The 27177-nt window shown below is 41.1% G+C and overlaps 2 protein-coding genes across 4 annotated transcripts in view; both read left to right on the top strand.

Moving 5' to 3' along the window:
- LOC144033241 (nuclear pore complex protein Nup155-like) overlaps window positions 1–27177 on the top strand; it is a 245897-nt gene that overhangs the window by 9912 nt on the left and 208808 nt on the right. For 2 of the 3 annotated variants that reach the window (XM_077541207.1, XM_077541208.1), the window contains exons 4-13: window positions 9833–9970; window positions 10262–10358; window positions 10435–10505; window positions 10585–10677; window positions 20045–20299; window positions 20377–20450; window positions 21811–21902; window positions 21990–22087; window positions 22186–22359; window positions 22434–22534. In XM_077541207.1, coding sequence (XP_077397333.1) covers window positions 9833–9970; window positions 10262–10358; window positions 10435–10505; window positions 10585–10677; window positions 20045–20299; window positions 20377–20450; window positions 21811–21902; window positions 21990–22087; window positions 22186–22359; window positions 22434–22534 — 1193 coding nt within the window. Of the gene's footprint in view, window positions 1–9832; window positions 9971–10261; window positions 10359–10434; window positions 10506–10584; window positions 10678–13339; window positions 13435–20044; window positions 20300–20376; window positions 20451–21810; window positions 21903–21989; window positions 22088–22185; window positions 22360–22433; window positions 22535–27177 lie in introns of those variants that run through there. The other variant, XM_077541209.1, reaches the window with a different exon arrangement.
- On the top strand, window positions 4363–6162 carry LOC144033528 (uncharacterized). Its single transcript, XM_077541709.1, has 3 exons — window positions 4363–4387; window positions 4493–4683; window positions 5287–6162. The coding sequence occupies exons 1-3, from the start codon at window positions 4363–4365 to the stop codon at window positions 6010–6012; spliced, it is 942 nt and encodes a 313-aa protein (XP_077397835.1). The 3' UTR covers window positions 6013–6162.

Here is a 27177-nt window from a genome sequence, read left to right as displayed (position 1 = left end):
AATGACACAATATAATGATGGGTCTATTGTTTCTAATAGATAGATGCGGAAGCTGAGAAGCAGAATTGCCTCCTTTTTCTTCCGTTGTGCGCAGCGCGACGGGATACAGTTATTGAATCAAAAAATAGCAGCGACCGCAGCATCGAGTAGCAGCGAGTCCGGGGAGAAGAAACAACCTCGTAATAAGACGTCCGAAGTATGGAAGTACTTTACAACTAAAAATGCAAAGTACTTGGCATACCATAAAAGCACAACCGCGATTAAGAGGAGGCACCCGGGAGCTTCTTGTGTGGAGATGACTTCGTAAGTTTTCAACTTTTTTTTTCTTTCCTTGTTGGCAATGAGTAACCCCGTCATTCTTCCGAAATGCACCACATAACTTGTGTTCCAGCCTCGCACACAGGACATGTACCCACTGCCCACTTTAACACACGCAAACACACAGCCCTCACACACTCGCTTGTTGCTGACATTTTTTTTTTAAATTGACACAGACACACACTCTTCAAATACACGGAAACTTTTTTTTTTTTTTTTTTTAAATTTCTGTCTATTCATAAACAAGCAAGATCCACGCCATATGAAAGGCTTTTTTCAGTGACTGGAAATATAGTCAACAAAAAAAGGGGCAAGCCTGACAGCTGAGCATGTTGAGATGCGAACATGAGATGCGAACATCCACTCCAACACAACACATGACTACAACACACACACACCTGAGCAGATGCACACAGAAAGCGTGAGAGTGGTGGTGGAGCTGTGTCGTTTTGAAAATTGCAGCCGTCACCACTGCTGTTAGTTTTTTGTTTTATTTAAATGTTAAGATTTTGGTTTAGATTGTGGCTTTTGCAGTTTTAGTTATTAAAAGAGAGCTTTATTTTATTATTTCTTTATTGTAGGATTCCATTGCACTAGAGCTGTGTGCACTTTGTCGTATTGTTCAATAAAATTCATTTTTGAACTTGAATAAAAATATATTGGAAAGAAGAAAATTGTGTTTTACTCATGGAGATAAATTAGCATTAATTGCTATAGAGGTCAAATTATAGGGAGATAATAGATAATCGAATTGAATCGCATTTAAAAGTGAATCATTAGATTCATCGATGCATCGAAAAACTATTTTCTAGATTAATCGATTACAAATACAATCGTTTAACCCAGCCCTACTACGAGCACTAGTGCGAGTAACATTTTTAGTTGCTCGCACAGCACAGGATTTGGTCGCACCATTTTTTGTGGAGGTGCAGAATGACCTTAGGCATACGCAACTCGATATATTTGCAAAATATTTCATTGGAACATGAGGTTTGCCTGCAACAGCAGTGGCTATCAAAGCAAGTCAATAATTTTGTATAACTTAACTCATATCAACATTATTTTGTGTAGCTTATTAAAAATACTTTTTTTTTTTTTTTCTTTTCCTTCACCTGCTCCTCGGCTGTCCTCGCTCCGAAGCTTCGAGATTTCACCAGCTAGACAGTTAACGACAGTTCCAAATAACCAGACTTCGTTTTCCTTTTGTGCTGTTAATTTGAACAATGGCCTCTGACCATTACCCTCTTTAGGTCGTCGTAAAACTAGAAAATAAAATAACAAACAATGTAATATTAGCTAACTATACACAACACACTTTCATGCTAGTAGCTAGTTACATTGCACATTCAACAATCTCTAAATGTCCTAATTAACTAAAATAAATCTAGTGTTTTTATATGGACATCGCATGTACTTGTGGATAATTCTTGTCCAAAGCAACAACACAAATAAGATCCAACAGTCTGTGTAACAATGAACGTGTTGGCGTTTCGTGCTGCCACATTGGAGTGGTGCGGTGTCTTTTTTTTTACTCAACAAAAACATTAAACCCATCAACCACAGGAGGGCGCTTAAAGACAAATTCAAACTAAAACTTCTGACGGGCAGAATAATCCGCATCGTTTGATTAGGCACCATCCATCCGCTGGCCTCCTTTACCACCATCATTCTCATTTTGTTTTAGAAAATAATCCACAATAGACCGCTTCATTTTTTTTTAAATTCGCTGCCGCTTTTCCCTGACCCCCGCACGGCCCGCTACCACACCACAACCGCCTCCATTGCTTTTCCGTTAAAGGAGGTGCACAGCGGGAAGGGGGCGGGATCATTTGAACTCTCCAAGCCAAGCTTGCATTCCCCAATGCATGCGGATCTGCCATAAAATTTCACGAGTGGCAAGTCACGCCAACATGGAACCATATTTACAATTTAATATGGACCACCATAAATGAAATATTGAGATTCACGACAGGTGTCGGTACCATATGTGTTCGGCCTGCCAGATCCATTCGGGGGCCTTCGCGTCTGGTCGGCGCTTGCTGATGACGTCAGTACAGCAAGCGAGCAGTGTCAAATGTGTTCACGTTGGTTTGGTGTCCGAATTTTGCGGTTCACGTATCACAATACATCACAAAAACAGTCGTAATAATTATAGGAAAACATTAGCACGTCAACTGACAATATTTCGTCCCATCGCAGTTTTACTTTTTTGCATTTATGTGCTATTTTACCTCCATTTTTTATATTTATTTTATCTAATGTATTTTTTCAATCTATTTCATTATTTAGTCAATCTTAAAGTATCCTGCTTTTATACTTACGTTTATTTACGTTTTGCAATCTCAGCCCATACATTTTGTTATTTAAATGACATCTTTAATATTTTCTTGCCAATGTCACCTCAGAGGTGACACTGCACTATGAGTTGCGGAGGGTCGTGCGTATTGCAGAAAATAATTACCATGATGATGATAATAAAATGATGGAATTATTGCCTGAGATGTGACATTTCCTCACCAATATGTTCTGTACTCAGCCTCAGGTTATTAGGTAACTACGAATTTATTTGTAACCTTCATGTGTGTGCATGTGTGTCTCATGGACTATTGATATAAATATTAATCAAAGGTAATGGCCTACTACCGTAAAGTCGAAACTCATAAGTTAACTTCATCAACTACAGTAGCACATTTTACTTTTTCTTGAAAGATGTCAAATGCATTAACAAATCAATGAATGACACATGAATGAATGAATGAATGAATGAATGCACAACTTTTCTTTATATGTTCAGTATTTTTTTCCTTCCACAAAACAACAACAACAAACAAGTCTGAAAGGGTTTCACGGCAAACATTTAATCCTACACAAGGGAAGACGAGAGATCAATACATTAGAATAGCCACGGTGAGATGTAATTGATTGATGATGATTGATGAATGATTTTGACGCGTTACGAATCCTTGCCTTTTGGGTCGCCGAACAGTTTGATCCAGTAGTGCGGCTGTGATAAGTCCCATTAGATAAATAATAATACATTTCTTCGTAAAAAGCGTCAATGTTTTCCCTCCAACGACTGGAAAGTTGCCTCACCAATCACAATCGTCGACATCTTAGCCAATCCTGTAGCGTAAAACGTCTCAGCCAATCCTGTAGCGTAACGTCATCTGTAGGCGAAGGACCCCGAATGGATCTGGCAGGCCGAACACATATGGTACCGACACCGGCTTGCGAGTCGCGAAGCTACTTGTGAATGGAGAAGTCTGCCGCTGGCGCTCTCATTCAAGTTAATGGGGACACACGACCACGATTTTTTTTTTAACCACAAACATTACAAATCCATCCAAAAGTACATTTTAAATTGTAAATATAGTTCAGCGTTGTTGTAAAAGATTATTACATTGATTGTATGTACCGTATTTTTATGACTTTGGTGAAGACCGGCGGGCGCCTTTGGTTCTCTCGTGCAAACAAGGAAATGGGCGTTCACATTGCTCTATGCGTTGCTGTCTGTCAATCAGATGACGGGTGACGACGGCGCCTCTTGTACCCCGACGACCGGCGCTGCAGAACCACTGCTGAAAGGGTTCTAAACAGCGGTTACAACGGAACCGCTCGGCCCCGAAAGAGTCCCATGGAGGTATCCGGGGACAAAAAATGCCGCTTCCGTGTGGAACCGGTCCGGTGGAAAAGCGCCATATTACATATGTTTGTATGTAAAGCCTAATTTATGCCTCCACGTTTGCTCTCGCGTCGATGAGCGCCGTCGATCACATGATCGACGCGAGCCATGAATTTTAAAGCCTAATTTATGCCTCCACGTTTGCTCTCGCGTCGATGAGCGCCGTCGATCACATGATCGACGGCGCTCATGAATTTTAAGTGCCGCGTCGCTCGTGGCCGGCCGACGTGCACACGTCGCCAATCCTTCGACGCACGTCGATGGCGGGGCGTCGCTCGCTTCTGATTGGTCAGTTTAGTCACATGCTGTGACGGCATTTCCCCCGGAGTTTCCGCAAGACCGCCATTTTTAAAACAGAAAACATGGATGCGGTCGGAGAGCGTCTTTGTGAAGAGGTGCGCAAATACATACATTTGTACGACGCAAAGTCAAAACACTATAAGGACACACAAATGGCAGCAAACTCCTGGCGTGAAATTTCCGTGGCGGTAGGGTTGGAGTTGCCGGCGTGCCAGCGAAAGTGGAAAGTGATTCGTGACAAATTCGTCCGCATCAAGAAGCGTTTGGGCGGGAGGAGTGGAGACGCCGGTGGTAACAAAGTCCCTGACTTGTACTTTTTCCTGTCGTGGCTGTCTCCCCATATTCGACATCGGGAGTCTGAGTCAAATTTCGACGATGAAAAGGTAAGCATTTGTGGATACCGTGTCATACATTTGGTTCCGAATCAGCACGTTGTTGTGGTTGTTATTGTACGTGTGGGTGGCGGCGGGGTAGTTTCTATTGTCGGGCATAAACACCCGCTAGAACATTGTAGCATGCACTTTGGAGACGATGGAAGCGCGAAACTGCCAAAATGGAGTCTTGTGCGTTGTTAAAACGAAGTAGTTTTTACGGTTCTATTACGTGCAGTGCATGGTTTTAGTTCATTGTTTCCCCAGAATTCCATGTGAATGCGCATGCGCAACTCAACACGTAGTGGTATGATTGGGAAAAATTACTAACCTTTTAGTATTTCGCTTACATTTTATTGATGTGTTATAAGAAAGTTTAGTCCACAGTGACAGTTCCACGCTTCTGTAGTAGACAAGCAACTTTGAAGTCAGAAATGAGTAAACACAGGAACTGAATGGATATCTCACAGCACCCGTGGGATTGGGCTGGAGCTAGAGCTTCGTCACTATTATTATTGTTATTATTATTATTACAGAATTATTATATGGTATCTTTGTTTATCACAACTGAGCAACACATGAATAAACTGTAAATGTTTCAAATTGTTTCTGCAGCACACATCAACCCACGCCAAAGGTCCAGAAGACCCATCCGAAGGTGGGGCTACACCACGGCTGGCTACACCACGGCTGGCTACGCCACGGCCACTGCCAGGCTCCTCCGATTTGCTCTACGATTTGCAGCCTCACTACAACAGCTCACAGGCCAGCTGCCATCTGCAGAACAGTCATGACCGCAGCAGCCCCCATCATGACCGCAGCAGCCCCCAGTACACAAGTCATGACCGCAGCAGCCCCCAGTACACAAGTCATGACCGCAGCAGCCCCCAGTACACAAGTCATGACCGCAGCAGCCCACAGTACACAAGTCATGACCGCAGCAGCCCCCAGCACATTGGTACTCAACTCACAAGCCCTCGGCCCAACGAGCCACACCTCACCAGTCCTTGCTCCAGCAGCCCATGGCCCAACAGCTCTCAGTCCAGCAACGCGTCGTCCAGCAGCCCTCAACCCAGCACCTCAACTGGCAACACTGACCATCAGCTACATCCTCTCCAATCACCACCACACACCACAACACTGAAGAGGAAGCGCCGAGATGACCTGTTGAAGGACCTTGAGGCTAGAAGGAAAGTGATGGAGGAGCGGCTGCTAGCCATAATGGACGAAAGTCATCGATTTGGTTCACATGTGGGTGACCTTGTAAGAAGACTGCATGAGAAACAGAGGGGAATGGCTATGAGGGAGGTCGCAAGTTACCTTTATAGTTTGATGGAGTAACTGCCCTTTTTTTTTGTGCCTTATGTCATTTTGTTGTTTGTTATGCATGCAAATACTTTTTGGCTACAAATTGTTTTGTTGTGTTTTCCATTTTCTTTCCATTTCAGGTGCTACTTATTGCACAATTTTTGGCACAGACGTGCCACCATAATAAAAGTAAACATTATCAAAAAGAGTGGTTACGTTTTCATCCTGACCTTAAACATTTAGAATCTCTATCTGTTTCCGCCATACAGCCGTGGAATGTTCTATAACGCCTCAACAACTGAGGTTTGCTGTTAAGCGAATAATCCATTAATAGCTTTGACAATTATTTTTTGTAATGATTTGCTTTACCACTTAACTAAAAATCATAACACCCTCACGCATCACAGTTTGTTTACTTTTTGGCACTATTACATTTTTTTAAAACATAGTGCTCTTCAAACTCCACTACTCTCCAAGTATTTAACAATTTCTTTGTAGGCAGAACATTATGCACAATGTACTTAAACTGTTCTTGGATACCATTTAAGCAAAACGTCTAAGATTTTGTAAACAATGAGGTTTCGGATTGGAAAGCATTTTCCTTCCATTATTTTTATGTAGCCCTTCTATAGCGATACCCACTCTTTATTAATCGCTAATGTCTCCATCGCAATACAAAAAAAATAGAGATGGAGTTCCTCCTTGCGCAACTTTTTTTTTTTTTTATATGGGCACCTTTATTTCAAAATATGGCACTAGTGTTTTTCAGTAAAATAGCAAAAAGAAGTGAGCACTCTGTGTTTATTTACAACAATGAGTAAAGACAGTTGTTTTTACACATTGATATCTCCACTTCAACTGTCATTTCAACTGTCCACGCTGAATAACATCCTGTTGCCAGGGCACCTTGCCAACGTCAGAGGAAAAGAAGTCTGTTAGATTTGTTCTGGCTGCTATGGCTGGTCTTGTGGAGCGTGCCCTGGACAACTCATGAGGTCGAAGGTCTTGTAGGCCATTATTCCCAGCCACCATTCTGCGCCACTCTCCTTCTTGGGAGCCTGCGCCAGTCTCAACATCCACAAATGATGGTGGGATGTATCGGCTGGGACCAGCATTGTTTTCGTCAGTGTATGTCAGGAAATTGTGCAGCACCACACAGGCCTTGACGACGGCAACAGCTTTGACTGGAAGGCATTCCAGCGTCCTTCCGAGAATACGCCATCTTGCAACCAGAATCCCAAAAGTATTTTCAATTACTCGTCTAGCTCTGGAGAGACGGTAATTGAATACCTGTTTTTCAACAGGCAGATTTGTCCCTGTAAGCACAGAAGAGTTTCATGGTAACTGATATATTGGTGACTTAACACTTGTACCCAATCATTATATATTGTGTACTTTTGTTGGTTAGCACATGACAACCTGCGTTGTAGTTAAGTGAAATGTAGACATGTAACTGGCGACAAGACAAATAATACAGGGACATAAACGATTAAAGACAATGTGTGTACAATACATCATGGTCACCTACCAGGATAGGGACGCATAAGGTTCTTATGCAGGGGAAAGGCAGCATCACCGACAATGACATGGGGCACCTTCAATTCCGTTCGTGGGAGATTGGCCGGTGGAGGAAAGTTGGCTTCATCCCGCAGGAGCATTGAACCAAACTTGCTCTCTCTAAACACACCTCCATCACTCTCACGACCGTAGGCTCCGACATCCACGGTCGTGAATCGGTAACGTGCATCACAGGTGGCCATTAAAACAATGGAATGATTTCCCTTGTAGTTATAGTACGTGCTTCCTGATCGTGGCGGGGCCCGAATGTTCACATGTTTCCCGTCCACGCTACCAACACAATTAGGGAAGTTCCACAACCTCCAGAAATCCACCGCGATTGCTTCCCATTGCGCTTCAGTCGGCCGAGGGAGGAATTCAGGCTGCAGCGCTCTCCACAATGCAGTGCAAACTTCCATTACAATACCCGAGACGGCGCTCAGGGAAACACGGTAGCTCGAGGCAATTGCCTGTTGGCTTCCACCACTAGCCAAAAACCTCAGTGCTATGGCAAGTCTCTCCTCCAATGTTATCGGCGTCCTATGCGTGCTTTGGTGTGTAATTAGAGGACGCAGTCGACACACCAAATCATCGAACTTCGTTGTGCTCATCCTGAAATACACGAAATGCATTTCTTCGTCCATGTTGCGAAGGTGTCTGATTAAATTGGCGAATTCCCCATGGCTTGCACGACTTTCATTTAGTGGCCGTACACACCACCTACGCCTACGCCGCTGCCTTCCTGATAAAATTAAACGAAGGATCTGCTCATCGAGTTCTAGAAGTTGTAGCAAACCATGCTCCACACTCGCCATGTTTTCGCTTCTGTTCTGGAAACGAAAGACGACTTACGGAATTTGGAATCTCCTAGCCAGTACCAGCCGTAGCGACACCCCCGAGTGAAACTACAGCCCATTGTCAAAACAATGTGATGTGTATTGCGCACAAGTCGGAAGGCAAACGCACGAGCGGAGCTCCAACGTGACGCCTCGACGCGAGCCTCTCGCACAAGCATACTGAGGCCTTAAGTGCTGCGTCGCTCGTGGCCGGCCGACGTGCACACGTCGCCAAACCTTGGACGCACGTCGATGGCGGGGCGTCGCTCGCTTCTGATTGGTCCATTCGATGGCGTTTTTTCTTTTTTTTTCTCTCTCTCTCCCCGCCCCCCGCCCAGATAGTTTCCGTGAAGGCAACTGGCGGCGCAAATCGACTTCCCTGCTCGGAGACGACGGCTGTGCATGTGGATATGTGCCTGGGACGAGAGGCGGAAAACAACAATAACAAAAAATAAAAAAATAAAAAACTGTGTTCGCTAAGCGCACGGCTGTTGTGTTTTGGCGAGTTTACGGCCGACACCGGTGCAAATTGGCAATAATTAATTGCCACGGTGATGAACTTACTCTTCCCCCCGGCTTTGTTTCGTGTTTCTGAATTAAATTGAACTTCCTGAATCCGTCATAAAATGCAGAGGAATCGCCACTCTGTGGCGGCCCAGCCATAGCGACAGCGGGACTTGGTGTGAAACTCCAGCAGACACCGATGTGTATTGCGCACAAGTCGGAAGGCAAACGCACGAGCGGAGCTCCAACGTGACGCCTCGACGCGAGCCTCTCGCAGAAGCATACTGAGGCCTTAAGTTGTAGTCTGCACGGTGTGCGTATACACGTATGCTGTGCCGATCAGGAAGTAGCCAGCCAATCACATTGCAGCGGGTCATGTTTCACTCAAATACTATTGGATTGAGTCGGCGCGCTCTTGTTGCTAGTACGGGAGAACCAGCGGAGGACACAGCGACTTTGAATGTACGTTTTAAACATAGTGCAGAGGGAGCATTAATGCACGAGCGGCATTTTTGTTCTCTAGCACGCACTTGAAAGTTGACCGCATTTGCGAGTGAAATGCTCGCACTGTTGAGCCCTGCTTGTTTTGGGATTGTCTCATGGGGGAAGTTAACCTTTTAAAAAAAAAAAAAAAAAAAAGCTGTGCTGTACCACACTAAACATGGACCAGAGGAAGCAAATGAGATTGCTCTATCAGGAGATTAGAAAGACAAAGGCAAAGGCTTTAAGAAGATACTAAAGAACATAATGCACATTTAACAGAAGTGGGAGGCAGCAAGTCACATACAGTGACCCCCTACGAAAGCATAAGTTCTGAAGAGAAGTCAAGGGAAAATGGTGCCGAGGTTGACATCTATAATCTACATGTTTCATTAAGTATTTAAGGAATGTGTTTCAATACAATTTGTTCGTTATTTTTGTGACCAATGTTAACATGATGACGTCTGTGCTATTAGATATACCGTCCCAGTCTGGAATGTCCGATATGGACTATGCTCGCGAAAGCCAAAGTTTTCCCGACATGCCCGACATGCCAGAGCTCAGCGCGGGGCGCAAAGTCCCGCTGCCGCCGGAGCTGGTTGAGCAATTCAGCCGTATCCTTCTGATTGATAATGGAAGTTTGATGAAGAAAACTGGATTTATATTTAAGTTACACACTTTTTATTTATTTATTTTTTCTGCTCTCAAGTAGGAGGTTTGGGATGTGTCAGGACAGTGTAAATAATAAATAGATATCCTAACAATCAATAAATCTGGTGTAAATATGCTACATTTCACATGTATGGAACATTTAATATGATTATGCTACAATGGGCTTTTTTTTTTTTTTTTTTTTTTTTTTTGTAAATGAAGACATCCATGTTTTCCCTTAACATAATACGCAGGTATGCAGTTCAACTGCATGATGGGAGTTTTTCCTGAGATTTCTCGAGCATGGCTCACGATTGACAATAACATTTTCATGTGGAATTATGAGGACGGGTGAGTACAATTGCATCAGTGAGTGACGGAAAGGTGCAACTGATATGTGATTTATTTGTGGTAATATGCCTCAAAGTGGAGACGTGGCCTACTTTGATGGCCTGATCGAAATCATTGTGGCAGTCGGGCTGGTGAAACCAAAACCAGGTATGTGTGCACTGCACAGTCCAATTGCCTGTATCTGTGACCTTTTTCAATAAGGTGCTAAATTTTTGTATTTCCCCAGGAATTTTACAGCCTTCCATCCATTACCTTCTTGTGTTGGCTACGTGTGTGGATGTATCCATCCTGGGAGTGATCTTCCCAAAAGGCCAAGCCGGTGAGTTTGGAATGTTGTAAGGCCTTTATCGGAAGGAAACCCTTTAATTGTTCCATTATAGGTTCACTCCACGGTTATCAGAATTGTGTGTATATTTTGGGGGAAATTCAAGTAACTTCTCACCTTTTTAAAGCATGTAATAATTTTCACATATTTAGGTTTCCCAGGTTTCTTGATACATAGACAAAGGATAAAGAATTTCAACAAGCTTAATATCTAATTCTCACACTCAGTTTTAGGGGCTGTCACTGGCAAATGCAAAGTATGACAATTTGAAAAAGTTACCAGTAAAAAAATCCGGATTTAAAAATGTCAAATTAGATCTTTTTTTGATAAAATTCCAACTTTAGTCATGTATGTAACATGAGGACCTTTTTTTTTTTTTTTGCTCGTAAAATTATATACCTTTAAAAATCTAAAATTAGATTATTATTTTTTTCAATGTATTTATTGGCTTTTTGTTTCATAATGCAGAACACAAACCCAAATAGACCAAAACATCATAACACTACACACACATTCTTCCCAAACCTGGAGATCCGTACCAATATCACCCATGTCCGCACACATGCATATGCAATAGGGCTGGGTTAAACGATTATATTTGTAATCGATTAATCTAGAAAATAGTTTTTCGATGCATCGATGAATCTGAACGATTCGCTTTTAAATTCAATTTGATTCGATTATCGATTATCTCCCTATAATTTGACCTCTATCGCAATTAATGCTAATTTATCTCCATGAGTAAAACACAATTTTCTTCTTTCCAATATATTTTTATTCAAGTTCAAAAATGAATTTTATTGAACAATACGACAAAGTGCACACGGCTCTAGTCCAATGGAATCCTATAATAAAGAAATAATAAAATAAAGCTCTCTTTTAATAACTAAAACTGCAAAAGCCACAATCTAAACCAAAATCTTAACATTTAAATAAAACAAAAAACTAACAGCAGTGGTGACGGCTGCAATTTTCAAAACAACACAGCTCCACCACCACTCTCACACTTTCTGTGTGCATCTGCTCAGGTGTGTGTGTGTTGGAGTCATGTGATGTGTTGGAGTGGATGTTCGCATCTCATGTTCGAATCTCATGCTCAGCTGTCAGGCTTGCCCCTTTTTTTGTTGACTATATTTCCAATCACTGAAAAAAGCCTTTCATATGGCGTTTCATATGGATATTGCTTGTTTATTAATAGACAGAAATAAAAAAAAAAAAGTTTACGTGTATTTGAAGAGTGCGTGTCTGTGTCAATTAAAAAAAAGTGTCAGCAACAAGCGAGTGTGTGAGGGCTGTGTGTTAAAGTGGGCAGTGGGTACATGTTCTGTGTGCGAGGCTGGAGCACAAGTTACGTGGTGCAGTTTGGATGAATGACGGGGTTACTCATTGCCAACAAGGAAAGAAAAAAAGTTGAAAACTTACGATGTCTTCTCCACACAAGAAGCTCCCGGGTGCCTCCTCTTAATCGCGGTTGTGCTTTTATGGTATGGCAAGTACTTTGCATTTTTAGTTGTAAAATACTTCTATTCTTCGGACGTCCTATTACGAGGTCGTTTCTTCTCCCCGGACTCGCTGCTACTCGATGCTGTGATCGCTGCTATTTTTTGATTCAATAGTATCCCGTCGCGCTGCCCACAACGGAAGAAAAAAGGGAGGCAATTCCGCTTCTCATCTTCCGTGTCATCTATCTATTAGAAACAATAGACACATCATTGTATTGTGTCATTGCTAGCTTGCTTCACACTTCGACAATTAAAAAAAAAAAAAAAAAAACTCCACACTTTCTCCATTTTTGACCCGGCCCCTGCCGGTACACGTAGCTTGCTTGTCATGTCTTCTGGGTATCCGCAAACCACAACGATCGTTGCCCTCCATTGCTACACTGTAATTGTGCACAATATACGTGCATTGTAGGTTCTGCTTCTATTTTTTCTTCTTTTTTTTTTTTTTTTCTTTTTTTTTTTGCGCCCTGTGTTTTGTCTGGCGGGCGGCACGGTGGTCTAGTGGTTAGCACGTCCACCTCCCAGTTCTGAGGACTCCGGTTCGAGTCCAGGCTCTGGCCTTCCTGGGTGGAGTTTGCATGTTTTTCCCGTGCCCGCGTGGGTCTTCTCTGGGTACTCTGGTCTCCTCCCACATTCCAAAGACATGCATGGCAGGTTAAATGGGCGCTCCGAATTGTCCCTAGGTGTGCTTGTGAGTGTGGATGTTTGTTTGTCTCTGTGTGCCCTGCGATTGGCTGGCAACCAGTCCAGGGTGTCCCCCGCCTACTGCCCAGAGCCAGCTGAGATAGGCGCCAGAACCCCCTGCGACCCTTGTGAGGAATAAGCGGTCAAGAAAATTGATGGATGGATGGATGTTTTGTCTGCAAGGTAACGTATATTTGGTGGCCCCAAAAGTGATGCATCGACGTGCATTGACGTCGACGCGTTGTCCCAGCCCTAATATGCATATATGCGAACATGGCGTGCATATTTGCAAAATTTTCATATACAGATACAGTCAATACGATACACGCACACCCCCACACATGACATTATGTGCACACCTACATCCCTGCATACATAATAAATAAATATATATATATATATATATATATATATATATATATATATATATAAGAAACAGTACCCTAAAAGTGTCTTGTCCCTATTTTTCAGATGAAATGATGGTAATATATGGTTCCCAAAATTGTTGGAAGTCTCTCAGTTTGCCTCTGGCAATATACGTCAGTCTTTCCAGTCCAATACACTCGTGAGTTCCTTTCTCCATTGTTTCAAAGAAGGTGCTTCCATTTTCTTCCAGTTCAAGGCAATAATTCTTCGTGCATGCAAAAGTCCAAAATCCAATACTTTCACCTTTTTGGTACAGATAAAGTCCTTAGGATATATCCCCAGTATACAAAGCTTAGGGCACAGTGGTACTTTGATTCTAAATACTTCTGACATAGCATTAATGACATCCTTCCAGAATTGTTTTATCTTTAAACAGTCTCACATACAGTGAATAAGAGTTCCTTTATATTCTTGGCATACATGTATCAGGGATATTGCCTGACATAAGATTAAGTTTTTCAGGTGTCATATAAACTCTTGTTAACCATTTGTATTGTATTAATTTTAATCTTGTATTAATTGTTTGTGTTTGCGCTTTCAAGAAAGCCCTATTCCAATCTGATTCCTCTATGTCATCATGCAAATCCCTTCTCCATGTATTAAGTTTATCTTTGGCAGAGTCCTTGGAGTTTGTCATAATCAGATTATAAAATTTGGACAACAGGCCTTTCGATTCCTTGTGTTCCCACTTGCTCAATTGGTGTTAATTTCGGTAAATGAGGAATTCCCTTAAACATTGATGATAGAAAATTCTTAACTTGCAGATATTTATAAAAATGTTTTTGAGGAATTTGATATTTTTCAGGTGGCACGGTGGCTGAGTGATTAGCACGTCCTCCTCCCAGTTCTCAGGACTCTGGTTCGAGTCCAGGCTCCGGCCTTCCTGGGTGGAGTTTACATGTTTTTCCCGTGCCCGCGTGGGTCTTCTCCGGGTACTCTGGTCTCCTCCCACATTCCAAAGACATGCATGGCAGGTTAATTGAGCGCTCCGAATTGTCCCTAGGTGTGCGTGTGAGTGTGGATGGTTGTTAGTCTCTATGTGCCCTGCGATTGGCTGGCAACCAGTCCAGGGTGTCTCCCGACTACTGCACAGAGCCAGCTGAGATAGGCGCCAGCACCCCCCCGTGACCCTTGTGAGGAATAAGCGGTCAAGAAAAGGGATGGATGGATGGACGGATGATATTTTTCAGATAAATCATTGAAAGTAAGCAATTCTCCATTATTGTGCAAATCTTTAATTGCATGGATACCTTTCGTTTTCCATAATTTAAATCCTCCATCTTCTCTGCCAGGTATAAACCGATCATTATGCCATAAAGGAGTAAACTGAGACTCGTTCAAGGAAGTTCCCACATGTGCATGTATTGTGTGCCATATAATAATAGTATTCCTCAAGAAAGGATTTTTAGTTTTGTTTCTTCAATTTATGCAAATGTGCTGAATAAAGATAATTGCATATTGGCAATTCTGGAATACATTGTTGTTCAATATTAACCCAAGATGTTAATGTTTTCGTGTCAAAGTAATGAGAGGCTGATACCAGCTGTGCCACCATGTAATACCACTTAAATTTGGGATTCGGAGACCGCCTCTTTCATAAGGCATATATAATAACTTAAGACGTAATCTTGCTTTTCTATTGTTCCAAATGAACTGTCTAAATACCTTATTTAAGTTACCAAAAAAGGAAGACTGTAAAGGTAAAGGAAGTGTCTGAAAATCATACAGAAATTTGGGTAAAATTGTCATTTTTATATTTACTCTCCCTATCATGGAAATAGGTAAGTTAGACCATCGGTTCAGCAATTCTATGACCTCTTCTACCAAGGGGTTATAGTTTGCAGGAACTATTTTGTTTATATCCGGAGTAATTGTAACTCCCAAATATTTAAAGCCATCGTTAGCGATTGTGAAATTATTGTTCAAATTTAAATTCCGTCTGTCTTGTTCATTCAAAAACATAAGCACTGATTTTGTATTATTCATTTTGTAACCTGAGAATTTGCCAAATTCCTCAATAAGATTCACCAAATTAGGAATGGTGTTGTTAAGATCTGTCAAGAAGAATATGATATCGTCTGCAAACAGTGAAATGAGATGTTTTTCTACTCCAATATTGATACCAGAAATTTCTTCTTGGGTTCTAACCATCACAGCCAAGGGTTCCAAAGCTAGTGTAAACAGTAATGGTGACAGGGGACATCCCTGCCTAGTTGAACGTACAAAGGGTTCCGAAATATTATTGGTGAGAATTTGTGCAGTAGGATTTGTGTACAATAATGTAATTCATTGAATAATACTTTCTCCAAATCCATACTTTGGAAGGAGTTTCAAAAGATAGTTCCATTCTATTCTGTCAAAGGCTTGACATGCATCCACTGCTAGCATTGCCGTATTTTCTGCATTGTCGCTCTCGTATAATATGTTTAAGACTCGTCTGATATTGTGATAGCCTTGCCTTCTTTTAAAGCCTTGCTGGTCATCACCTATCAAACTCGGCATATATTTCTTTAGCCTTTTCGCACCCCCGAACACACCCCGACCCCCAACAAACCCACACCTCCACCCCCCAAACAAGCCGCCGCCCCCCCACCCCCGGAAACCAGCACCGGGCAGCAGCGCAGAGAGGGAAGACGTGCCCACCCCACCAGCTATGCAGTACAGCACAGCAGTTTCATTGTAGCCACAATACAGCCTTATCATGTAGCCTTGACTGTTACAACAAATGTCCAAAATGGAATTAGAGCGAGACAATATTTAGATTCAAACGGGAACAGCAATACATGTTATCAATGCAGGTGTGTAAACAAGAGTTAGCCTTGACAAAGTCGGCAAGTAATCATATACAACTCCAGCTTTGGGTAATTAGTGATGTTGTTGTTGTTGTTGTGATATTGTGGTGAATTACTGTTGTCTCTCAAGCGCTGCCAATTCCTCAGCTCCTTTCACGATTCGTGTTTTTAGTTGACCAGAGTTATCTTAAGTTTGAATAAAAATTCGGCAGTCTTTTGTCCATGTGCTTTCGATAAGTCCATTCTTTCTCATTTGTCGTGCCTTTTTGGCGATGAAAGCATTTCGTTTGGTGAGGTTTTCGTTGACGTAGACATGTTTCCCATGAAGCTTGTGACGGTCTCTCAGAAGAGCAATCTTTTTCTTTCTTTCTTTCTTTCTTTCTTTTTTTCTTTCTTTCTTTCTTTCTTTCTTTCTTTCTTTCTTTCTTTCTTGTCAACAAACCTGATCAGAACTGCCGGTGGTCGTATCCCTCCAGTTGTGAGCGAAAAGCACATCTGAATGTGCGCAGGATCAACAGTTAATCCCAAACCTCTGAGTTGAAGTGTCACTTGCTGTTCCACAGTCTCGTTCCCTGAAGATTGGTCAGAATCTTCCGTGCTCGTGCTAGCCGCAGCTCTCGAAGGGCACGGCGCGGCTTTATCTTGATACCGGTGACTATCACATCATTGATACGAAGATTTTGTTCCAAATCATCCACTTTTTGTTCCAAGGGAACAATGCGTCGATCTTTTTCCTGTGTCTTTGTCTTCAATTACTGTACTTACTGAAAAAGTGGCTCAATGCTCTTCTTCATTTCAAGTAATTCGGCGACCATTTCACTTTTTAAGAGAAGATTTTATCTCCTCATTCTCGTCGGCTCTTTTTCCGCCAGGCATTCTGGAACAATGTAGTTAAAAATCCCAATGCAAAAATCAACAAGTAGTTAGAAATCACGAGCGAGTGCAGGAGCCAGTACAGATGCGTCCTTCCTCAACAGATGCGTCCTTCAAGTGAAGTTTTTCCCCTTCATATCACATAATTCCCCAAAATTATTCAAATAATGTTCATGTGAAACTACAACTTCATTAGGAAATTCCATTTTCTCCTCTTAAAAAAAAATATTTCCTTTCCTTTCCTTTTATTATTTTTTGAACATATAAACAGATGAACAGCAGAGATAAAACAAAAAACAACAACAATCAAAATAGAAGAAAATCCCAATAACATAATCATTCAATTAATCATAACTTACATCTTCAAAAGGGAGTAGGAAGAAGTTAAAAACTTATCTAGTCCTACCCCTTTTACTAAATATATTTAAACTTATTTCATTATTAATACAATTTTAATTTACTAATTATTAAAAATAATAATAAAATAATAAATGATATATATATAACCCAAGTTATATATATATATATATATATATATATATATATATATATATATATATATATATATATATATATATATATACACACACAAGTGCACTTAACATATTCACATTTACCAAAAACATATATACATAAATTTACTAAACATATACCATAATACCTATCCAGATCACTTACACATACTCACATGTACATTTTTCATATACTGGTCTGACATAGATAATTTTTTTGAACTTTACTTTTAAACATTTTTTTAAACTCCAGCATTGAGTCACAATTTTTCAGAGCAATTTCCAGATGATTCCACAGATCAACACCTTTTACAGATACACACCTTTGCTTAATATTTGTTCTTGTTTTGGGTTTTTTGTACACACTTGTACCCCTTATATCATAAGGACTGTGTCTAATTTCAAATAACTTCTGAGTACTGTGGCAGAGTAAATTGTTATAAACTTTATACATTATTTGTGCTATTTTAAAATCCACCAAGTCATAAAATTTCATTGCATTTAATTTAATAAATAGTGGATGTGTTGGCTCTGTATACTTTGATCCATTAATAATTCTTATAGCTTTCTTTTGCAATTTGAAAACGGTGTTAGTATTTGTTTTATATGCCATTCCCCATAATTCCACACAATAGGTCAAATATGGTAATAATAATGAACTATATAATATATATAATGATTTCATGTTTAAAACATCCTTACTTTTATAGAGTATCCCTATGATTTTTGACATTTTCCTTTTAACAGTTTCTATGTGTGGCTTCCAACATAATTTATCATCGATAATAACTCCAAGGAATTTATTTTCATTCACCCTTTCTATTTCAATTGAATCCACCATAATTTTGACTTGATGAGTGATTTGTCTAGTGCCAAAAACTATGAACTTGGTTTTATTTAAATTCAATGATAATTTATTTACATCAAACCATTTTTTTAATATATTCAATTCATACTCCACAGTAGTCAGAAGCTGCTTCAGGTTTTCTCCTGAACAATAGAAAGTTGTATCATCAGCAAATAAGACACTTTTCAATGTTTTTGAGACACAGCAAATATCATTTATATACAGTATAAATAATTTAGGGCCGAGCACAGACCCTTGGGGAACTCCATGAGTGATCTTCATGTGTTCTGATTGTACATTATTAAACTGCACATACTGATATCTATTTTCCAAATAACTTTTCATCCACTTATAAGCTAAACCTCTTATTCCATATTTCTTTAATTTATTCATTAATATAGAATGATCTATAGTATCAAAAGCTTTTTTTAAATCCATAAAAATCCCAACAGTAAATTTTTTATTATCTATTTCGGTAGATATTGCTTCTACAAGCTCCATGACTGCCATTGAGGTGGTCCGTTTTTCTCTAAACCCATATTGGGTTTCACTTAAGAGCTTATGTTTCTCAATAAAATTATCCAATCTATATGAAAATAATTTTTCTAGAATTTTTGAGAACTGTGGCAACAATGATATTGGTCTGTAGTTATTAAACGTGTGTCTTTCTCCACTTTTATGAACAGGAATGACTTTGGCTATCTTCATTTTTGATGGAAATATACCAGTTTTAAATGCTAAATTACAAATATATGTAAAAGGTTGTACAATATATTCTATAATACTTTTTACTAATGTCATATCAATGTTAAGACAGTCAGTAGACTTTTTATTTTTTAATGTTTTCACAACATTTAATACTTCAATATCATTAACACCATTAAGGAACATAGTGGATGAATTATTTACGATGTTCTTATCTATTTCATGTTTGTTTCTTGGCTCTGGGATTTTATTTGCCAAGTTGCTGCCCACGTTAACTAAATATTCATTAAAATTATTAGCTATGTCAGAAATTTCATCAATTACCATATCGTTATCTTTTATAAAATATTGTGGAAAATTTGTTTTTTTAGAACTTTTTTTAATTACATGATTTAGTGTTTTCCATATTTCTTGTGTATTGCTTTTATTCTGTTCTAATAATTCATAGTAATAATCTTTCTTTCTTATTCGAATAATATTTGCTAATTTATTTTTATAGATCTTATACTTTGTTTCTGCTTCCACAGTTCTCAATTTAATAAATCTTTTATATAAATTATTTTTCTTTTTACATGCATTCTGTATCCCCTTCGTCATCCATGTCTTATTTGGACCTTTATACTTTCTTGTAATCTTAATTGATGGACAATGTTTATTATATAAAGAAATAATGGTTGACTGAAATTCACTATATGCAATATCAGGATCGTTATTTGAATAAACCTCAGACCAGTTGTGTTTCTCTAAATCCAACTTAAAGGCAGCCATGGAGCGTGTTGTTCTTGCTCTAGTTTCAAATGTGTAAGTAATCGGCTTCATTTTATTTAGAGACATATTTTCAGAAACGAGCAATAAACCACGGGTTGTGTAATATTTCACTTGATGACTAGCAGGCAATGCACACAACAATTTTTATAGCAGTCTTAAAAAATGTAGTTTTTCCATAACATATGCCCACTTTTTTTTTTTTTTTTGCTGTATAAATATATCATCCCAGTTTGCGTGTGTCTTGTGTTTCAGGGCTGAACATGTCGGGCGGCATACAGCTGCTGCCGGAACCCCTTTACTTCATCTCCACCGACGACGACTACATCCTCTCGGTGACCTCCACCGACCTGGGTCGCATCTTCATGGGGGGCAAAAACGGCTTCCTGTACGAGATCACCTACAAGGCAAAGGCAAGTTGGCTGAGTAATAGCTGCCGCAAGATCAACCACTCCGGGGGCTACGTGTCCGTCCTCGCCCCCGCTCTGCTCTACATTTTCTGTGACGACGGTAAGCATTTGGGAAGCCTACACTGAGGAAATCAGTTAATGTATGTTTATCATACCGTTTTTTTTTCTGCTTTCCAGACGCAATTGTGCAGATTGCCGTAGACAATTCCCGAAACACGCTCTTCACACTCACAGAGAAAGGAGTCCTAAAGGTATCGCCGTAATTCTAAGTATGGTGTGTATCAGTGATTCTCAAATAGGGGTACGTGTACACCATAGGGTAGCTGATGGCACTCCAGGGCGTATGTGAGATTTTAAAATATATTTAAAAATTGTATGTAATTTTTTCCGAAAAATGTAAGTTCACGAAATTAATTTTATACTCAGTAGGCCATTCATTTTTAGTAATCTCCCCCATACCAGAATGGTTCAATCCAACTTGCCATATGGCACCTAAAATCACCTGCCAATCACTTGAAAACGTTATTTAAAATTCAGTTAATTATTTCTTTTTGTGAACAGAACTTTACAATGATCCCAAAAGACGATACTTTGTTATGATCTGTCTCTGGACTGCAGATGGGAAAATAGTCTTTTGGCTAATTCTGGCATATTACTGAAATGTTTTATATATATATATATATATATATATATATATATATATATATATATATATATATATATATATATATATATATATATATATATATACATATATATATAATATGTACTGTCCCTGTTCCAAATAAATAGCTGAAAATAGTAGTAGTAGTAGTAGTAGTTGATAAAAATTTGTATGTGCACAAATCTTTATTTATAAGGGAGTCCTCGACTTAAGGCGTTTCGACTTTACAACGGTTACACCTGGTCCACCATTTTGTCTCCTCGTCCGCCATATAGCTCGCAGTGTTTTCCTATCGTCTGCTATTTAGCCCTTAGCTAGTGAGGGAGTATCTTTGGCTTTTTCACCCTCTTTTTTTTTTTTTTTTTTTTTTTTTCACATCAGCATCCCCTCCTCTTTTCCATCCACCTCTAAGCAGTAATGGTAAGTACAGCATCTTATTTTATTTATTTATTTTTTATTTTAATGTATTTTAAATTTTTATGCAAATTATTTTGATGTAAATATTGACTTTAATGGGGAAATTAGACTTAAGTCGAAATTCAGGTTACATCGCTAGCGTAGGAACGTAACTCAAGACTCCCTGTAATTTATTTATTTATGTATTTTTTAATTTTTTTATTTATATGTTTTATGTATGTAGCTTTTTATTTCCAATAGTTCAACAGACCACATAAATACAAATAGAGGTCCAAAGTTTCATAAATCAGACAATGGCGGCACAACACTTGGGTTTTAAGGTCCCCCGCCCCAATTCAGAAATGCTTTACGCTGGTTTGGGGGTACTTGGCTGAAAAAAATTTCAATTTTCACTGAAAAAACATTGAGAACCACTGGTGTATACAACCTAAAGACTTTATGGTACACATTATGCATTTTTTTCACAATTTAATACAGTTCCCAGATTTTCATGATCGTTGATATAAAACACACTTTTTTCCGTCTGTCAGGTGTATGACTTGGGTGCTGATGGACAGTCTACGAGACCTGTGACCTACATGACTCATAATACCATCGTTATAAATGCCACAAACATACTCAAGTATCTCTACATTGAAGTTCTTTGAGTCAACCTTTTCTCCTTTTGTTTGAAACACAAGGAATCTGATGCTAGTTTTTCAACATGCAGGAGCGTGGATAAGTCTGTCTTCAAGCCCATCGTCCACATCTCTGTGATAAGCAGATCGGAGTCATCCAACTGCCACCTGCTTGCTGTGACACATGCAGGTAAAGAGGGGAAAAAACACCTAATTCTATGTGCGCAGGTGTATGTTACCTATCATGTTCACGCTATTGGTATTTAAAAAAATAAATAATTCCCACAGGTGTGCGTCTGTACTTCTGCACGACGCCTTTTGTGCCTCCTGACGAAGAAAGTGAAGCGCCACCCCGCCGACCCTCCTTGCTCTCTTTGATTCACGTCCGTCTACCGCCGGGCTACTCAGAGACGTACACGATGCAGAAACCCGCCAAGGTCCACAAGGTGCTGCACAGTAAAGGTAAACCCTGAACATATACCGGCATTTCTTTATTGAGAATTTTTGATTATTTTGGATACCCCCCCACCCCCCAGGCATTTTGCTGATGGCAGCTTCTGAGACAGAAGACAGAGACCTTCTGTGGTGCATCAACCATGACTCTTTCCCATTCAGGAAGCCGTTGACGGAGACTCAGGTGGGACTAAGCAGTTCTACCCCCCACAAACTTAAATCTAGTTATAATGTAATCCGGGTTCCCGCGGGCAGTGGCGGAGCCAGACTTTTATAAACAGGGGTTTTACAAATAGGGGGGCCCCCTGGCCAGGGGGCCCCCCTATTTGGTAACAAAAATACCATACATTCTGGATTCATTGCAAATCAACTGAAATATTGCAAGCCATTTATCATTTTAATATTGCTGATTATGGCTTACAGCTTAAACAAAACTTAAACATCCTATCTCAAAATATTTAGAATATCCTGAAAAAGTATACTAGTAGGCTATTCAACTAATCACTTGAATCGTCGAACTCGAAACACCTGTAAGTGTTCCAAGTGAATCCAGAATGTATGACATTTTTGTTTTTTTAATTGTATTACAGAAAATAAAGGACTTTATCACAATATTTTAAATTTTCTGAGACAGTCCTGTAAATGCAAACGTCAGTTAGCTTCTGTTTGAACTTTCAACCATTGGAGGGTGCTATTGTACTGCATAACAACAACAATGTGTTTATTTTTAGCTTGTGCAAAACTACGTTGCTTATTGATGTCCGTCCAAAACAATCTATCTGAACTAGAGGTGTAAATTTGTAATCATAATTAATCGCATTACTTCAATAATTAACTGATGATTAATCACACATTTTATATCTCAATTTATATCTAAATTTACAATAAAATATACATTTTTCCCTCTTAATTTAAATATGGTTTTATTTTTTAGTCATTGATAGAGTAATTTCATAACAATTCAATAAAAAAAAAAAGTTTAAAAATAAATATGTGCTGTACTGTAAAACCAAACCAAAGTGTGACTGATTTGTTTTGGTCATTTTTCTGTCACTACAACATGGTATAATTGCATTTGTAAGACAATAGTCACAGCTCAGTGCATTTTTCTTTTCATATTAGGAGCTGCCTAATTTTTAACATGAAGTAACTTGTGAAATTATGCACATTGGAACTGTAAAATACAACACAGTCCTCACAAATATATGCATTCGCTGAAGTCTTTTATTTTGTTAAGTTAAATAGGATGTGCATTGTAAAATGACGAATATTTACTGCATAGGAACCAGAAACGACCGATGTGTTCTTTTCATATTAATAGCTCTGTAATTTTAAACAATAACAAACAACAATAAACAAAGTAACTTGCGAGTTTCTGCACATTTTACAATTGTAAAATACTTGACGCCAATCCCCACACATATAGGCAGTATCATTTCATTTATTACTGCTAAATTGTGTTATAGTGACTCCTTTTCATGACGTTGCTTTATTTTGTTAAGCTCTCGGATGTGCCATGACACAGCTGAGGCCGCTCTACTGTTACAGCGAACACGCTTTCGCTTTCACCCTAATGAGATATTTTGTGGAGTTGTTAATAAAATATGCCTGACATCTAAAGATAAATAGGCTTGGGCTCACTCCAACTGACAAGACAGCGTCCATTCGGCTCTTTACTCTCAGAGGGGTTTCAGAGTGCCCATGGACGCCTCTTGGTGCTCGGTGTGTTCTTTCAAAGCAAGGCACGGGTGGTAGTGGTGAGACACAGTCCAAATGGCTCCTCCACGCTACATTCTGCCCCTTAAATACTGTATTTTAGCTCCAGTGCATTTCTATTGGGTAGTTTTGACGTGGACATCGTTTCTACTGGTGGTGACTGGAATTCCCTGAGTAGAGGCTTTCCAAATAAGGAGTGGTCGTTAATCGAGCGTTAAAAAAACTAGTGCCGTTAAAGGCACTTTAAGTTAACGAGATAATAAAGCCATAATTTTGACACCCATAATCTGAACATAAAAATTATTTTAAACAGTCACTCACTTCTCACAGGCAAACCAACATGATATAGCCTAATGCCAACGTGCATTCTTGATGTGCCGGTGTCTCAGGAGACTGCTCCTCTTAACAGGTGATTCTCCTTCTCCAGACTCCTAGTGAGGTGGATTATAATGCTTTGTCGTAAGTAGAGCCAGCCACTGTTCAGGAGGGGCATAAAAATTAGTAGGCATCTGATTGAAAAAAATGCTGGCAGGCTGCATCGGCCAGGCGTGCAACGTCACTGTGCCGGCGCCGTGATGTCAATCATTTGGCGTCGGGCTCCAGGTGGAAGAATGGAACCGTCACTTGCTTTTGGTGCCGGTTGGCGTGGGTTCGCTCCTGCCCCTGGGTGACTCATGTGGCTTACATGAAGTGAGCTTGCGTGTGAATGAGTGATTTAAAAAATATATATATAAATTATTTGCCGTCTGCTGGGTCCAATCACATTTCAACAGGGGCACGTGCCACCCCGGCCCCCCCTCTGGCTCAGCCATTGCCCGCGGGGTCTTAAAAAGTCTCAAATTCAGAAAGTTAAATTTTAGGCCTAAAATGTCTTAAAAAAAAAACAGCCATATTTTCATCCTAGGTCTAAAATTTAATTTACCACAGTCTAAAATTCTTGCATCCGCTCCTTACATTCCGAGAAGTGTCTGCTCTGTAGACAGAAAGAAAAAGAAGGAACAAAAAATGAGGAAATTCTGGTCCACCATCCGGCGTCTCAGGAGAGGAAAGCAGTGCACCATTAACACTGTGTATAGTGGCGATGGTGTGCTACTGACCTCGACTCGGGACGTCGTGAATCGGTTGGGGGGGAATACTTCGAAGACCTCCTCAATTCCACCGACACGTCTTCCTTTGAGGAAGCAGAGTCTGGGGACTGAAGTGGGCTCTCCTATCTCTGGGATCGAAGTCACTGAGGTGGTTGGAAAGCTCCTCGGTGGCAGGGCCCCGGGGGTGGATGAGATCCGCCCGGAGTTCCTCAAGACTCTGGATGTTGTGGGGCCGTCATGGTTGACACGCCTCTACAACATCGCGTGGACATCGGGAACAGTGCCTCTGGATTGGCAGACCAGGGTGGTGGTCCCCCTTTTTAAGAAAGGGGACTGGAGGGTGTGTTCCAACTACAGAGGGATCACACTCCTCAGCCTCCCTGGTAAGGTCTATTCGGGGGTGCTGGAGAGGAGGGTCCGTCGGGAAGTTGAATCTCGTATTCAGGAGGTTTTCGTCCTGGCCGTGGAACAGTGGACCAGCTCTACACCCTCAGCAGGATCCTTGAGGGTGCGTGGGAGTTCGCTCAACCAGTCCACATGTGTTTTGTGGATTTGGAGAAGGCGTTGGACCGTGTCCCTCGGGGAGTCCTGTGGGGGGTGCTTCGGGAGTATGGCGTACCGAACCCCCTGATTCGGGCTGTTCGGTCCCTGTACGGCCGTTGCCAGAGTTTGGTCCGCATTGCCGGCAGTAAGTCGGATTCGTTTCCAGTGAGGGTTGGACTCTGCCAAGGTTGCCCTTTGTCACCGATTCTGTTCATAATTTTTATGAACAGAATTTCTAGACGCAGCCGAGGCATTGAGGGGGTCCGGTTTGGTGGCCTCAGCATTGCATCTCTGCTCTTTGCAGATGATGTGGTGCTGTTGGCTTCATCCAGCCGTAATCTCCAACTCTCACTGGAGCGGTTCGCAGCCGAGTGTGAAGCGGTTGGGATGATGATCAGCACCTCCAAATCCGAGACCATGGTCCTCAGTCGGAAAAGGTTGCCGTGTCCTCTCCGAGTCGGGGATGAGATCCTGCCCCAAGTGGAGGAGTTTAAGTATCTTGGGGTCTTGTTCACGAGTGAGGGCAGGATGGAGCGGGAGATCGACAGGCGGATCGGTGCAGCGTCTGCAGTGATGCTGACTCTGTATCGGTCCGTCGTGGTGAAGAAAGAGCTGAACCAAAAGGCGAAGCTCTCGATTTACCGGTCGATCTACGTTCCAACCCTCACCTATGGTCACGAGCTGTGGGTCGTGACCAAAAGAACGAGATCCCGGATACAAGCGGCCGAAATGAGTTTCCTCCGCAGGGTGTCCGGGCTCTCCCTTAGAGATAGGGTGAGAAGCTCGGTCATCCGGGAGGGGCTCAGAGTCGAGCCGCTGCTCCTCCGCGTTGAGAGGAGCCAGCTGAGGTGGCTCGGGCATCTGGTTCGGATGCCTCCTGGACGCCTCCCTGGTGAGGTGTTCTGGGCGTGTCCCACCGGTGGGAGGCCCCGGGGACGACCCAGGACACGCTGGAGAGACTATGTCTCTCGGCTGGCCTGGGAACGCCTTGGGATCCCGCCGGAGGAGCTGGTTGAAGTGGCTGGGGAGAGGGAGGTCTGGGTTTCCCTCCTAAAGCTGCTGCCCCCGCGACCCGACCTCGGATAAGCGGAAGAGGATGGATGGATGGATGGATGGATGGAACAAAAAATGTGCGTATTGCGTTGTTTCTATTATTTGCGTGCTCAAAGTGAAGGAGACATTTGAGGGGGTGCGTTTGCATTGTAGTTCAATGTAGTTCAGGCGGGCGGGAGCGAAGGTACGTGGGCCGGTGCAAATGAGATGTTTGGTGAGATTTGACGCGCCGCGGCTTGTTTTGCCGCGAGATACTACAACAGGAGGGGGGGGAATTATCGTTGTTACTGTCTGTGGACATCCCGAGCTCAACATATTAAGCTAACACTACCGGGACAAAAACAAACAAACAGGCAGGTGGTGAACAACGAACTTGGCAGACCTGGGTTGGTATGTATTCACTTTTTTGTTTTTGTTACATTTGTTG

Source organism: Festucalex cinctus, chromosome 13 (assembly GCF_051991245.1).
Source record: "Festucalex cinctus isolate MCC-2025b chromosome 13, RoL_Fcin_1.0, whole genome shotgun sequence".
Lineage (NCBI taxonomy): Eukaryota > Metazoa > Chordata > Actinopteri > Syngnathiformes > Syngnathidae > Festucalex > Festucalex cinctus.
Note: the sequence above shows the minus strand (reverse complement) of the source record. Positions and strands in the feature narration are given on the sequence as shown.